A 17,119-nucleotide genomic window follows, 5' to 3' on the forward strand; every position below is an offset into this window, starting at 1 on the left:
GGATGTAGATAACAGGGATATGTTTCAGTCAGGCAGCATTACACACATGGATGTACCATGTGATGATGATGATGTTGTACCCGCTGCGGGAGTTTGGTCTGTCACTGTGAAGCAGGCGTAACCCTTACACTACCTGATCAATACAACATCATACCTGATGTTTTAAAGCACGTTATTCCAAACAATTTAGGAATGTTAGGTGATTTATGCCCTTTATGGATTAAAACCAGACTCTGCATCAACTATGTAATTTTCCATGGGAGTTTTGCCATGGATCCCCCTCCGGCATGCCACAGTCCAGGTGTTAGTCCCCTTGAAACAACTTTTCCATCACTATTGTGGCCAGAAAGAGTCCCTGTGGGTTTTAAAATTCGTCTGCCTATTGAAGTCTATGGCGGTTCGCCCGGTTCGCCCGTTCGCGAACATTCGTGGAAGTTCGCGTTCGCAAACCCAAATTTTTATGTTTGCGACATCACTAGTTCCAAGTGATCATGTGACTACTATTGATGAAGTTGTTCTATGGTCTTCTTAGCTGGAAAAAGCTAATAGTTTTTGCCAACTGCATTTATCAGACATTCTTTTTTCCGAAATCAGATTGCTTTCAATTAAATAGAACGGAGACTGCAGTTACAAGCTTTTTATTGTGTTTTACAATTTTGCAGAGTTGAATTAATCATAATGAAATGTTTCTGATAAAAAATGCAATGAACTTCTACAAATAATAGGAGTGGTATAATACTGATCATCACTTGGGTTTGGAGGCCAGCACACAAACATTATGCAGCCATAACTCAACGCTGGTGTCCAAGGAAGTCACTCCCATGATTTCTAGAAACCTAAAAGGAAATGAAAGATTATAATTACTAATGTAACAATTTTGTTTCTTAAAATATTTATTAAAAAAAGTACAAATTAAAAGAACAATGAAAAACAATTAAAAGTGCCAGGGACCAAAAATAGGCACGGGCATTTTAAGGCAAAGCAGCCCACTCCCCCCCCCCCCATTGTTTCTTTATACACCCACTCATATCCCACACGCCATACATAGACCCACCTTCATGCATGCACACAACACACATACACACACTCATATGCACGCACACACCACACATACACACGTTCACATGCATGCACACACCACACATACACACGCTCATGTGCACGCACACAACACATACACACACTCATATGCACGCACACACCACACATACACACGCTCACATGCGCGCACACACCACACATACACACGCTCATGTGCACGCACACAACACATACACACACTCATATGCACGCACACACCACACATACACACGCTCACATGCGCGCACACACCACACATACACACGCTCATGTGCACGCACACAACACATACACACACTCATATGCACGCACACACCACACATACACACGCTCACATGCGCGCACACACCACACATACACACGCTCATGTGCACGCACACAACACATACACACACTCATATGCACGCACACACCACACATACACACGCTCACATGCGCGCACACACCACACATACACACGCTCATGTGCACGCACACAACACATACACACACTAATTTAGATTTTAAAATAATAATAATATATACTGTATATATATTTATATTGTTTAAAAATGTTTGAGGACAGTACAAGACTTGTGATTGCTCAACTATAAAAAGTAATTAAACCCTTGCAGGCTAACCCTGCCTGTCTCTCCCTACAGTGCATAAGCACAGTACAATGCATATATAAGAAACAATTCATATAGACCATATCAGTTTTTTCTCTCACACTGAGCTTAGCGATTAAAGTGTAGCATGTTGCAGGATCACATCAGCAAAGTATTCAATGTACTTTCAAGTTTTTCAAGGGACAGTAAAGAAAATTGTTTTTTGAGGTAAACTGCAAGAAAATCTAGCAAAATAATGAAAGTCTGGTAAATTTATATTTTTATGTTTAATTTAATATGGGAAAGACATGGGCACTTAAATGTTAAATAAAGTACAAATATTGCCCACATTTATCAATAAAAATTGTTGTAGGGTGTACAATATGACCTATACTATTATAGTTAATTACTATATGCTGGCTTGCAGTTTTTTTACCAGCAATTTACAGCTGTGCTCATTCCAGCTGGCTGTATGACCAAGTGGCATGCTAACTCATATACACATATATATATATATATATATATATATATACACACACACACACTATATATATATAAATATATATATTTTCCACAGGGCAGTAATTTATTTAAACTCAAAAGGTTTAATTCATTTTTACTTCAGGTAATCAAGGCATGAAAAGACTACATTGCCATTAACTGTTACTTTGGCAATAATGGGGTTAAATCACGCTTGCATAACAAACTTACAGATAGATTACGAGTTTTGCGTTATGAGGGGTGCGGTGCTAACTTGCACGTTATTGTCACCACTCACTTCCCTACAGCGCTGGTATTACAGGTTTTTATAAACCCGGCGTTAACAGGCAAAAAGTGAGCGCAGAGCAAAAATGTGCTCCATACCGCACTCCAATACCAGCGCTGCTCTTACACGATTTTCCCATAGACATCAATGGGGAGAGCCGGCTGAGAAAAAGCCTAACACCTGCAATAAAGCAGCGTAAAGCTCAGTAACGCAGCCCATTGATTCCTATGGGGAAACTAAATTTATGTTTACACCTAACACCCTAACATGAACCCCAAGTCTAAACACCCTTAATCTTACAATTATTAACCCCTAATCTGCCGCTCCGGACATCGCCGCCACTATAATAAACATATTAACCTCTAAACCGCTGCACTCCCGCATCGCAAACACTAGTTAAATATGATTAACCCCTAATCTGCCACCCCTAACATCGCCGCCACCTACACAAATTTAAAATCTGCCGCCCCCAACGTCGCCGCCACTATACTAAAGTTATTAACCCCTAAACTTAAGTCTAACCCTAACACTAACACCCCCTAACTTAAATATAATTAAAATAAATCTAAAGAAAACCTACAATTAATAACTAAATAATTCCTATTTAAAACTTTTCTATAAAATAAACCCTAAGCTAGCTACAATATAACTAATAGTTACATTGTATCTAGCTTAGGTTTTATTTTTATTTTACAGGCAAGTTTGTATTTATTTTAACTAGGTAGAATAGTTACTAAATAGTTATTAACTATTTACTAACTACCTAGCTAAAATAAATACAAATTTGCCTGTAAAATAAAACCTAACCTGCCTTACAATAAAACCTAACCTTAAACTACAATTAAATAAATTACCTAAATTAAATACAATTAACTAAATTACACAAAATAAAAAAACATATTACAAGATATTTAAACTAATTACACCTAATCTAATAGCCCTATAAAAATATAAAAGCCCCCCAAAATAAAATAAAACCCTATCCTAAACTAAACTACCAATAGCCCTTAAAAGGGCCTTTTGCAGGGCATTGCCCCAAAGAAATCAGCTCTTTTACCTTTAAAATAAAAAATACAAACAACCCCCCAACATTAAAACCCACCACCCACACAACCAACCCCCCAAATAAAACCCTACCAAAAAAAAATAAGCTCCCCATTGCCCTGAAAAAGGCATTTGGATGGGCATTGCCCTTAAAAGCACATTTAGCTCTTTTGCAGCCCAAACCCTAACCTAAAAATAAAACCCACCCAATAAACCCTTTAAAAAACCTAACACTAACCTCCAAAGATCCACTTACTGTTTTGAAGACCGGACATCCATCGCCAACGAAGCCGGGAGAAGTCCTCAACGAAGCAGCAAGAACTCCTCGACAAAGCCAGGAGAAGTCTTCATCTAAGCTAGCAGAAGTAGTCCTCCAGACGGGCAGAAGTCTTCATCCAGACGGCATCTTCTATCTTCATCCATCCGGCGCGGAGCAGCTCCATCTTGAAGACATCCTGCGCGGAGCATCCTCTTCATACGACGAATGAAGGTTCCTTTAAGTGACGTCATCCAAGATGGCGTCCCCTAGATTCCGATTGGCTGATAGAATTCTATCAGCCAAATTGGAATTAAGGTTGAAAAAAATCCTATTGGCTTTTTTAATCAGCCAATAGGATTGAGCTTCAATCCTATTGGCTGATCCAATCAGCCAATAGGATTGAGCTCACATTCTATTGGCTGATTGGAACAGCCAATAGAATGCAAGCTCAATCCTATTGGGGCAATAATATTTAACTAGTGTTTGCAATGCGGGAGTACAGCGGTTTAGGGGATAATATGTTTATTCTAGTGGCGGCGATGTTGGGAGCAGCAGATTAGGGGTTAATAATTTTATTTTAGTGTTTGCGATGTGGGAGGGCCTCGGTTTAGGGGTTAATAGGTAAGTTATGGGTGTTAGTGTACTTTTTAACACTTTAGTTATGAATTTTATGTTACAGCTTTGTAGCATAAAACTGATAACTACAGACTTTAGAATGCCTTACGAATCTTGGCGGTAAAGGGTGTACCGCTCACTTTTTGGCCTCCCAGGAAAAGCTTGTAATATCGGCGCTATGGAACTCCCATTGAAAAAAGACTTTACGCAATTTGCGTAAGTCGATTTGCGTTATGGCCAAAAAAGTGTGTGGTGCCCCTAAACCTGCAAGACTCGTAATAGCAGCGGTAGTGAAAAAACAGCGTTATAACCTGATAACGCTGCTTTTTCACCATAACGCAAAACTTGTGATCTAGCCGTTACTTTGTGCAAGACTTTCAGGAGGTGGGGATAAGGGCTGAGGTGGAAAAAAGGCTAATTATTTTAACATTAACAGCGATTAAGAGTAATAAATTATATAAAAATAAATTGTATGTGTGTATATATATATATATATATATATATACACAGACACATACATATATACTGTGCACATACACACACAAGAAGCAGTCTATGAAAAATATATTGTACATCATTTTAACTGCAAATTGTAGATATTATGAACATTACTGCCAATCGCCAACAAATGTACACAAGCCTGAACAGGCTATTTAAGATTTTATTTGCAGAGAATTAAGGTTTTAACAGTAAAAAAAAATATATATTTATTAAACAAACAGCTTAAAGGGACACTGAACCCATTTTTTTTTTTTCGGGATTCAGATGGAGCATGAAATTTTAAGCAACTTTCTAATTTACTCCTATTATCAACTTTTCTTAATTCTCTTGGTGTCTTTATTTGAAATGCAAGAATGTAAGTTTAGATGCCGGCCCAGTTTTGGTGAGCAACCTGGGTAGTTCTTGCTGATTGGTGGATAAATTCATCCACCAATGATTGCTTAGATGCCTTCTTTTTCAAATAAAGAGCAAAAGTACGAAGAAAAATTGATAATAGGAGTAAATTAGAAAGTTGCTTAAAATTGCATGCTCTATCTGATTCATGAAATAAAAAACTTGGGTTCAGTATCCCTTTAAGCCCCTAGACTGTCAGAGAGGGCTGCATATCTGTTAGACAGTGCACTGCAGCCCTCTTTGACAGTGAATGTGCTTAAACAACTTGAAACAAGAAACTTATGGCTCACTCACAGCCTAGATTTGATGACATTCCACAGGGCTGAACTTCCCTTCTTTCGTCTTCTTACTTGGACGCCCCTCTACCACAGCACCACACGCAACGGACAGAGAGAGCTCTGACAGCTCATAAATAACAGGCACAGAAATGACTTTTAAAATGTAACACTGCGCACTGGGAGGGAAGGAAGCACTGACTGCAGGAAACTGAACTCAGACGGACCTCAGCACAGTGTTACTGCCTCTGCCCTCTGTGCTTCATTTCCTCCTCTGTTCTGCAATGCTGGCTGCTCACAAATCCAACAACCAGGCAGGCTGACAATTTAAAATAAATGCGCTCTATTTAGTAGTTCCACCCCTGCTGGCTGCCGCTATATGAATAATGAAACTTAACTCAACACTTACTAACTTGCTGGCTGCAGGCTGCCTCCCTTGCCCTCTCTTCCCTCCTGCATGCGTGGGCACGGCTATACTGGGAGTAAGTGATGGGGGGAGTGGGAAGTCACATGACACTACACATGTTACTTTTCAGTTCCCCCTAACCAGGCCATTACAGATCTTATGGGTCGCTGCTGCTCCTCCCACCCTCGGCCATATCAGTAGCAGCATGTCCTCAAGTGCATACAGTGATCGTGAGACAAGCTTGCAAGTAAATAGATGCTCAGTCTCACGGCCACTATATGCAAGTAGACTGTGTCCCCTGCCTGCTCACTCATGGCCGTGCTGTCCTTATAAGGTGGTGCGGCAGTTTTACAGTGCAGATTATTCAGAGCAGCCCGGGGCAGCCACACCAGCACATTAACATTATAGTATATAAGTATAATACTATAATAAACATTTTTGGGCACACTCGGTATGCACAGAAAATAGTGGGTCGGGGCTTTTGCCTGGTATGCCCTATGGCCAGTCCGGGCCTAAAAAGTGCAAAAGAAAGTGCTGCAATGTGTTAGAGCATTTAACCCCTGTACGTCACTGTTTTTTTTATTGGGGTGACTTTTTCAATAGCGTTATTTTAGCAAGCCTGCAGAAAGGAGGGAGAGTCTAATTTGCGCTGTTATACCAATGGCAATCCCTTCATGACCAGCGCTGTACAGGGTACGTTGTGGTTGGTAAGGGTTAATTATAGCACTATCATACCCAGACAATCCCTCAATAACTAGCGACATACAGGGTATGTCATGGTCCTTAAGGGGTTAATTATTGCACTATTTTTTGTATATAACTCTTGGTCCAATTATCTGAAATTTGATACATGAGACATGAAACACCTCACCTTCCCTCAGAGAATTGTATAAGAGACCATCCCTAGAAAGTAATAGATGTTACTGGAGAGGGAAACATTACTGGGGAGAGTGAGGTTAGAGGGGGGCACACTGAAGAAATTAAGTAATGCAGCCAATGCAAATCAGAAACCCGGTTTTCTGTGTACAGGATATTACAATCAACCCTGTTTTCCTATGTGTGTTTTCTGACAAAGTTTATTAGTGTTTTACATGTTTTGCGTATTTGAAACAAACAATCTCCCTACTTTTCAGTATGCAACATAAAACAGGAAGATACACAGGGTAAAATGTTAAGAGAATACAACAATAGCAGGAGACACTCCCATGAAACGCCCCTGTTCAGCCATGTTGAACATTGAAGAAAGCGTTATGAATTTCACAGTATTATATGCTACTGTAGTATAGTTTTATAATGATTTCTGCAGAGTGCAAGTTTAATTCCCTGTCCAATTCTAAAAAAATAATTGTTCATAAAATATGATGTTTGCAGAAAAGTGAGTTAACTATACACATTTTGACAGTCCTTTTATTTCCATATTTATTTGTTCTATTGTATTTTTAAATTATGATTTTGTTTTCAGCCCTATTGTAATGTATGCATCTCATTCATATACATACATGTTGGGAACACCCCATTGTGAGACACACTGTTCTCTAGGTAAAAACTGCCCTTAGAAAGTTCCACCAGTGAGCTTGTGGTTTCACTTTGCGCTAAGCACAATTAAAAAGAGATCAGACCTCTGGTTAAAAATAAAAAGTTGCCCCAATTGCCCCTAAAATAAATAAAGAGGACACAACATTAACATGTACAATTAATGTGACAATTTGTAAAACAAACTGCACAAAGCAGTTAAGTGGTAAAGTGAGGGGAAGTGCCTTTACATGGAGGTTAATAGGGGACTGTGCTTTCTCTATAAATATATATGTAAATGCTTATATATGTGCACTGTGTTCGATAGTTTGTTGTGGCTGCCGGCATGAAAATGAGGCTCCCATTAGCTTTCAGCTATGCAAAGAGGATTAAGCCTGGTCAAAATAAGTGGTTTGAAGAAGGGCTTATCAACAGGGATAGGCACGGACCAAGGCTGTGGCGGACATTTTCCAAAGTACAGATGTTAGTAATGGACATAAAGGTACATTTCAAATCAAAAACATCAAAAAACACTCTTTACAGAGAGGGTAGTGGATACATAGTGGAATAGCCATCCAGCAGAAGTGGTAGAGACAGTGAAGTAGTTTAAACATGCATGTTATGGGCATAAGGTTATGCTAGATATAGGGCCAGGAACTAATGAAAGTATTCAGAAAATTGGGCAGACTAGATAGGCCAAATGGTTCCTATCTGCAGAAAAATATTCTGTTTCTATAAGTCAGGAGAGCGACACTTTGCTGTCAAATGGGCTGCACGTTGGACGCCCCTGGTCTAGTTCCACAAGTACAAATTAGTCATCTAATCAAACAAGTTTAAAATAACATTTATATAAAGACTGCTTGAGGAATTACCTTTTATTTTTTTGTGGTTATATTGAGTCTGCAACTCCTGACCAAACCCACCCACCTTGATGTTAATTGCATGATCATCATGGTTGGTTACTTACTTAAGTAAGGTTGGTCAGAATAGGCAGCGGTCTTCTACACACTGACAGCAGCACCACGCTGCCGCACAGATCAAGGAATTGGAATGGGTCACGACTCATGGTTAGTTGACTGCAGGCAGCTTGCTTCTTCCCTCACTTTCCCGCTACTTAGCATGGTGCCGCTTGGGTCAAGGAGGAGTGAGGACCAGCATTCATCTGTCCTACTGCTCCCTCCCCAAAATGGGTGGCGGACACTGCAAGGGCCAGTCACGGACACCAGTCCATGTACGGACACCCTGCTTATCAACCTGCTCATTAAAGGGTTAAACTTCTGCATGCTGTTCAATTGTAAAATTGCCAAAATCCAATACCTTTTTTTGAGCCAGAGATTTTAATTAGATGGTTGCTTCCAAATGCTGAGGCCTGTGGACAAGTGTGTGCATCTTCCCTTTTTCACATGCCCACGTCAGGGATGGCACTCTAAAATTTTTCCAGAATGCAGTGGCCCCAGCTACTTGCTGCATCTAATGGAGATATTTGGCTGAGTGGCAGATTAAGTGTTTGTAGAAATGGTTAGTGTATTGTAGATACATAATAATTTATACTTGAATGGCTTGTATATCTAAAGTTAAGACATCATTGAGTGATTTGAGTCACATGCAGGTGCACCCATCAGAAATAAGGCAGCGAGATACATTGCAGAGGCTCCAAATCACCATGGAGAAACTCCAGATTCCTAGGAAATCAAAAAAGATTTCCAACGTAAAATACTAGTTGCACACAAAACCAGATAAGTCTTACAGACCTTAGGCTAACTGAATCTGGTTACAGGCTTTCTCTCTTGAATTAAGGTCTCAATAACCTTGTCAGAAAACTGTCTATTGGACAAATCATAAGTTCAACAATCAAGCTATTAAAGCTAATGTCCAAAGATCTTGATGGACAAATCACCCTGAGAAAGAAGATCTCTTCTCATAGGCAGACACAACTAGGTACAAAATTCTGCAAAGCCAAGCTGAAGCCATCAGAATTATTGATGTCAATTCATGTATGATTCTGAATCTGGAGAATAGCACAAAAAGAGTAAAGAACTCTCTGAGTATTTCAGGATCTGGCACAATAACAACAAGGTAGTATAAAAAATTCTGGTAAATAAATCTATGATGAAGAGACCAATCCCCCCAGATAAAGGTGCGAACAACTTAGAAAGTACACCTGCAGGTTGTTGACTCCAATAACTTGAATGGCTGAGATCATACATGTCTGCCTATCTGATGGTGCAAGTTACCACCCTCATCACCATGGAACTGTGTGTCACTTCTTGATGAATGACATAAGCCACAGCTGGAACCAAATGCAAGGTTCCTACCTGAAACTAGGCCATACCTGAAGAGCATTTTTAGGGTGATAACCTCTATGTGCTGGTATTGATCTCTACAGCACATTACAATGAACATTTACATATATAAACATTTTTCACATTCTTGTTCCTAAGACTTATAAATTAAGTCCTAATGTAATGACACAGATCATTGAAAGTTCCACTTTTAGGGTCAATTTATAATAGGAAAGGTGCTTTAAGAGCTAAAGAAAGAAGGATACTGAGTAAGAAAATCTCACTGATCCTATTTAAACACATAAGGGCCGATTTATCAAGTTCCTTATGGAGCTTGATGCCCCTGTTTCCATGCAAGCCTTCAGGCTCACCGGAAACAGAAGTTATGAAGCAGCGATCTGAGGCCATAACTTGTCCGCCTGCTCTGAGGCCGCAGACAGAAATCAACCCGATCAAATACGATTGGGTTGATTGACAACCCCCTGCTAGCGGCGAATCTGCAGGGGCGGCATTGCACCAGCTGTCGGCATTTATCAATGTGCAGCGAACATGATACGCTACATTGTATCATGTCCGCTCACACTATGATAAATCTACCCCATAGGTTTAAATTGTGGTGTGTTAATCATAACAAAATTACCATCAAATACTGTTAATATATTATTTGCTATGCTTATATTACATCTGTTTAAAACTTTCAGCAATCTTCATCATTATGTTAGGACTTACACTCATCGGCCACTTTATTAGGTACACCTTGCTAGTACCAGGTTGGACCCTCTTTTGCCTTCAGAACTGCTTTAATTCTTTGTTGCATATATTCAACAAGGTGTTGGAAACATTCCTCAAACATTTTGGTCAATATTGACATAATAGGATCACGCAGTTGCTGCAGATTTGTCGGCTGCACATCCATGATGCAAATCTCCTGTTCCACCACATCCAAAGCTGCTCTATTGGATTGAGATTTGATAACCTTGGAGGCCATTGGAGTACAGTGAACTCATTGTCATGTTCAAGAAACCAGTTTGAGAAGATTTGAGCTTTGTGACATAGTGCATTATCCTGCCGGAAGTAGCCAACAGAAGATGGGTACACTGTTGTCATAAAGGGATGGACATGGTCAGCATCAATACTCAGGTAGGATGTGATGTTTAAATGATGCTCAATTGGTACTAAGGGGCCCAAAGTGTGCCAAGAAAATATCCCCCACACCATTACACCACCAGCATGAACTGTTGATACAAGGCAGGATGGATCCATGTGTTAAGATTACTGCAGCTTTTACTGTATCTTTGCACTAACCTTGTCTCATAATTATATGTTAGAAGTGCTGCAGCTTTAAGCTCAGCTCACCACACCCTCTGGGTGTGTCTGGGTCTCTGTGACATCATCAGAAGCCATGTTAGTTTTACTGATGGAACCTGCTAGTGAATAATAAGCCATGTGGTTGTAGCTGAATAAAAGTTATGTAAAGTTCCTGCTGCAGAGTCTTCATGATATGTGCAAAAGACATCAGACACAAGGTAACAGCACACAACTGAATGTTCTAATCCTGACTACACAGAGAACATAACAGCTGGCGACGAGGATCTGTGGTCTGACCCTATAATGGCAGTTACTGGCACCTTACCTGTGTTTGCAGCAGACACAGACAGATGGGACACATGGGTTGAACAGTATGAGCTATATTGTACAGCAAATAACATAGGAGCTGATAAGCAAGTGGCTTTGTTTCTGACAACTATAGGCTCAGCAGCTTACACTACATTAAGGGATATTCTCTCACCAGATAAACCTAATGCTAAACCTCTGTCTGACCTGATCTGCCTGTTATCTGACCACTACCTACCTAAGCCTCTGGAGATATCAGAACGCTTTAAGTTTTACACACGCAAGCAATTGCAGCATGAGGACATTAAAACTTATGTGATGTGTTTAAAGAAACTAGCAAGTAGCTGCAGATTTGGTGATTATTTAAACACTGCTTTAGGTGATATGTTTGTTATTGGACTTATGGACTGTACAGTACAAAAGAGACTATTAGCAGAGGATGATTTAACACTAAAGCGTGCTATAGAGATAGCTACAGTCATGGAACTTGCTGCTAAAGATACACAAATGCTCCAGGCCCCAGCACAGGCAGTTTGTGATAAGGAAAAAGATGTTTTTCATACAAGTATGCACCTTAATAAACAGTATCCAGCTAGACAAGGGTCACAGACAGCCTGTTACAGATGTGGTGACACAAATCACACAGCAAATGCCTGCAGGTTTAGGAACAGCACCTGCTATGGGTGTGGGAAGATTGGTCATACAAAGAGAGTGTGCAGAAGTTCCTTAGACAGAGATAAAAGTATGAAAGGCAGCAAGTCACGTGTAGCTTTTCATGTGCAAGTAGATACACCACACACTGATTCAGAGGAAGACAAACATTATACACATTACAGATCTACAGCCTTGAAAATAAAATTCCAGAACTGCAAACAAAGGTGAATATAGATGGTAAACCTCTCATTATGGAAGTTGATACAGGAGCAGCAGTCTCTGTTATCACAGTTGCTGATTGTAACCGACTGGGACTAAGGCAACCAATTGTTCCAACAGCTGTCACCATGCAAACATATTCAAATGAAATAATAAAGCCTATTGGTTGTGTATCACCTACAGTGACATTTAATGGGATAACTAAAAAGTTACGCCTCTACATTTTACCTAAAGGAGGACCACCTTTGTTTGGTAGATCCTGGATCCAAGCATTGGGCATGCCAAAGTTACCACAACAGTTACCGCTTAACAAACTGCTGGACCAAAGTGGCAATTCAAATTCTTCTTGGATTAATTCACTAAAGCACAAATATAAAACTGTATTTGATGGGAACCTAGGTTTAGTGAAAGACAAGCAGATTCAGCTTCAGCTAAAAGAAAATGCTATTCCAAAATTTTGTAAACCAAGAGTTGTACCATTTGCACTTAAACCTAAAATTGAAGCAGAGCTAGAAAGACTACGAAATCAGGGGATTATTGTTCCAGTGTCTAGCAGTAAATGGGCTTCCCCAATAGTTCCTGTCAGAAAAAAGAATGGGGACATTCGCATCTGTGGAGATTTCAGAGTGGGCCTTAACCCTCAATTACTTGTGGATCAGTATCCTTTACCACGGATTGAAGAATTGTTTAGTTCTCTGGCAGGGGGTGAAAAATTTACAAAAATTGACTTGCATCAAGCATACTTACAATTAGAGGTGCATCCAGACTCCAGACACCTGTTAACTATCAACACTCACAAAGGACTTTTTCAGTATACGCGGATGGTGTTTGGCATTGTCCCAACACCTGCAGTGTGGCAACGGATAATGGATGAGATCTTGACAGGTATTCCACATACCCACTGTATGTTAGATGACATGCTTATCACTGGTGAAAATGATGCTGCTCATAAAGCCAATGTTGAAGCTGTTTTGCAATGCCTACAGGAATTCGGACTGAAAGTTAACATAGAAAAGTGTGAGTTCTTCATGCTTTTATGTTTTTTACAAAACAAAGTCTGAACCTACCACCTGAATGTCGCAACTAAAATCGAGACTCATTAGACCAGGCAACATTTTTCCAATCTTCTATTATCCAATTTTGGTGAGTCTGTGCGAATTGTAGCCTGTTTCCTGTTCTTAGCTGATAGGAGTGGTACCTGTTGTGGTTTTCTGCTGCTGTAACCCATCTGCTTCAATGTTTGATGTGTTGTGCATAAAGAGATGCATTCTGTATAACTTATAACGTTATATAGGTTATAACGAGTGGTCATTTGAGCTACTGTTGCCTTTCTATTATCTCAAACCAGTGAGCCCATTCTCCTCTGACATCTGACATTAACAAGGCATTTTCGTCCACACAACCTCTGCTCACTGTATATTTTCTCTTTTTTGGACCATTCTCTGTAAACCCTAGAGATGGTTGTGCGTGAAAATCCCAGTAGTGGTCAGCAGTTTTTGAAATACTCAGACCAGCCCGTCTGGCACCAACAACTATGTCATGTTCAAAGTCACTTAAATCCCCTTTCTTCCCCATTCTGATGTTCGGTGTGAACTTCAGCAAGTCGTCTTCACCACTTCTAGATGCCTAAATGCATTGAGCTGCTGCCATGTGATTGGATGATTAGCAATTTGTGTTACCAAATAATTGAAAAGGTGTACCTAATAAAGTAGCCGGTGAGTGTAAGTTCTAAGTCTAAGGAACAAGAATGTGAAAAATATTTATATATGTACATGTACCTTGTAGTGTACTCTAGAGATCAGTTTTATTCCAAGGAGCTGAGATATTGAGGTTTCCTTTTACATTTGTATAACCAAAATTTGTTATTCGCCATGATACAAAGATTTCCCCTGAAGTCAAACGAAGTAAAATAAAACTAAAACTGGTGGATTTGCAACATCAATACATAGACAATAACAAAAAAAATGTTGGACCAATTTAGATGGATTAAACCAGAAAGTTGATTGGTAAAATTGCCTTCTGAGAAGACCAAGCTCTTTGTGCCCTCAGAGACGGTCAGACTAGAATGTAATGTATGTGTTAGGATTAGTGATATGCTCAGCACATAAATCGCACAGCTGAGATGAGGCATATACAAGAACAGCCCTGCATAGTTAGCATAGATAAACAGGGCTTACATGATCAGCAGATCTGCCCTCATCCCCAATAGATGGTCCAGATACTTGAATTGCAATAGATCACTCCATAGTAAAACAAATATAAGGGGAGATTCTAAGTATGGCAAAATATGCTCAATTGACCGCGATCAGACCACAGAGAAATAATAATAAAGAAAAATAATAATGTTTCTACCACTAATCCTAACACATACATTACATACTGCCCAAAACAGATCAGAAACTAAAAGATTCCAGGTTACCGTGCCAGGAGAAAGGGGAGTGACTACCCATAATCCTGCAAAAATGACATGTCTTCCTTATTATACACTGAACAAGCAAATGCCTATGCAGACCATTGCTTGCTGTCTTGCAGTCAGTTGCAGAAGAGCAGAGCTTGTTAATTATCTCTAATAAGTCAGTCCAGGGTGAAAAAACTCCATTACCTGCACTATAATGGCTTCAAAGCTGCAGCCAAAGCTTCTCAGCTACTGACAAAACACATTATTATAACATACAGTTTATATTACATACAACAGCAGCTTTAATAATAAGAATATGCTTAAATGTTTAGTGATTCTAGGAACATTTTTCACAAAAGAGTATTAGAAATTCTAATTTACATTATTGACATATGATTAAAAACACTGGACAAATTTGTTTAATTACCTTTGCTCTGTAGTTTCCAGCAATTCCTTTGCTTTCTCAGGTTCCACTTTAAGATAAGACTGGTACATAGAGAAAGTCTGAATAAGACCCAAAATCTCTCCTATTGACATTGGGGACTTGGTAATTATATTTTCTATCCTGTAAAAAATAAATTATACTCTTTAAAGCTACTGCAGAGAAATATTACTGAGTTATCTACTATATTTTTGTGAAATTGCTGCAGATTAAGTTGCCTTCTTTTAAATAAATAATAATAAAAATATTGTCTTTTCTTACCTCTTTTTATCCATATAGGGTATAGCCTCAAATATTTCTCTGTAACCAGTTTTGATATGCTCAACTTTCTCATTTTGATATTGAGCTAATATATCTTGCACCTAAAAAGAAAAACAGACTTCTATTATAAAATCACTAACTACAAAATCATTCCATGCCAATGTTCATTTCATGATCACATCTCATTCCTATCTGATGCATTAACACAAATTTGTTAGAAATGATTGACACACACACTAAATGATCTGAAAGACAGAAATTATTTGAGTCAGCTAAGTATTTACCATTCGGTCCACAAAATTCCTTTAGAATAATTCGGTCCTATTTAGCTATATTTTTTTATTTAACTATTATTATTTTCTAGTAGTTCACTCCGGTGCTAATCTCTAGCGCGTTATTTACCCCATTTAGAATTTTCATACGTATCCCATCGTGTCATTAGTCTATTCATTTCTCACGCCACACTTGCTACATTTGCATATTCCATTTATATTTATACTCCTCTCTATTTATCTTTTTATTCATCCATACACCACTCGCACATTATGTAGCTTTCTTAATTGACTTCCTATTTATTACTTCCTATTTATAGTACCACGTCTTAGAGATGTCTCCTCTTACTAATAGTCAATGATCCAGATTTAATGACGAACATCCAACACATATATCGGATGTTGGATGTCACCCTATATTTATGTGACCTCCCTCATTATAGGCACATGTCTTATAACTCATTAAGGATAAGGATACAGTGGCCTAGATTTAGAGTTGAGCGGTAGCCATCAAAACCAGCGTTAGAGGCTCCTAACGCTGGTTTTTACCGCTCTCTGGTATTTGGAGTCAGTCATTAAAGGGTCTAACGCTCACTTTTCAGCCGTGACTTTTCCATACCGCAGATCCCCTTACGTCAATTGCGTATCCTATCTTTTCAATGGGATCTTTCTAACGCCGGTATTTAGAGTCGTGGCTGAAGTGAGCTTTAGAAATCTAATGACAAAACTGCAGCCGCAGAAAAAAGTCAGTAGTTAAGAGCTTTCTGGGCTAACGCCGGTTTATAAATCTCTTAACTACTGTGCTCTAAATTACACTAACACCCATAAACTACCTATGTACCCCTAAATCGAGGCCCCCCAGATCGCCGCCACTCTATTAAATTTTTTTAACCCCTAATCTGCCGACCGCCACCTACGTTATACTTATGTACCCCTAATCTGCTGCCCCTAACACCGCCGACCCCTATATTATATTTATTAACCCCTAACCTGCCCCCCACAACATCGCCGCCAGCTACCTACAATAATTAACCCATAATCTGCTGACCGCAAAGCGCCGCTACCTACGTTATCCTTATGTACCCCTAATCTGCTGCCCCTAACACCGCCAACACCTATATTATATTTATTAACCCCTAATCTGCCCCCCTCAACGTCGCCTCCACCTGCCTACACTTATTAACCCCTAATCTGCTGAGCGGACCGCACCGCTACTATAATAAAGTTATTAACCCCTAATCCGCCTCACTCCCGCCTCAATAACCCTATAATAAATAGTATTAACCCCTAATCTGCCCTCCCTAACATCGCCGACACCTAACTTCAATTATTAACCCCTAATCTGCCGACCGAATCTCGCCGCTACTGTAATAAATGGATTAACCCCTAAAGCTAAGTCTAACCCTAACCCTAACACCCCCCTAAATTAAATATAATTTAAATCTAACGAAATAAATTAACTCTTATTAAATAAATTATTCCTATTTAAAGCTAAATACTTACCTGTAAAATAAACCCTAATATAGCTACAATATAAAT

The 17,119-nt window shown here is 39.3% G+C and overlaps 1 protein-coding gene across 1 annotated transcript in view; it reads right to left on the reverse strand.

Moving 5' to 3' along the window:
- Window positions 1-622: 622 nt before the first annotated feature.
- LOC128645536 (putative methyltransferase DDB_G0268948) overlaps window positions 623-17,119 on the reverse strand; it is a 105,510-nt gene continuing 89,013 nt past the window's right edge. Inside the window, exons 6-8 of the mRNA XM_053698580.1 lie at window positions 15,309-15,409; window positions 15,033-15,170; window positions 623-836 (exon numbers count right to left, since the gene is read on the reverse strand). Coding sequence (XP_053554555.1) covers window positions 746-836; window positions 15,033-15,170; window positions 15,309-15,409 — 330 coding nt within the window. The 3' untranslated portion in view covers window positions 623-745. The remainder of the gene's footprint in view (window positions 837-15,032; window positions 15,171-15,308; window positions 15,410-17,119) is intronic.

The sequence above is a fragment of the Bombina bombina genome, chromosome 1, assembly GCF_027579735.1.
Source record: "Bombina bombina isolate aBomBom1 chromosome 1, aBomBom1.pri, whole genome shotgun sequence".
In the NCBI taxonomy this organism is placed as follows: domain Eukaryota; kingdom Metazoa; phylum Chordata; class Amphibia; order Anura; family Bombinatoridae; genus Bombina; species Bombina bombina.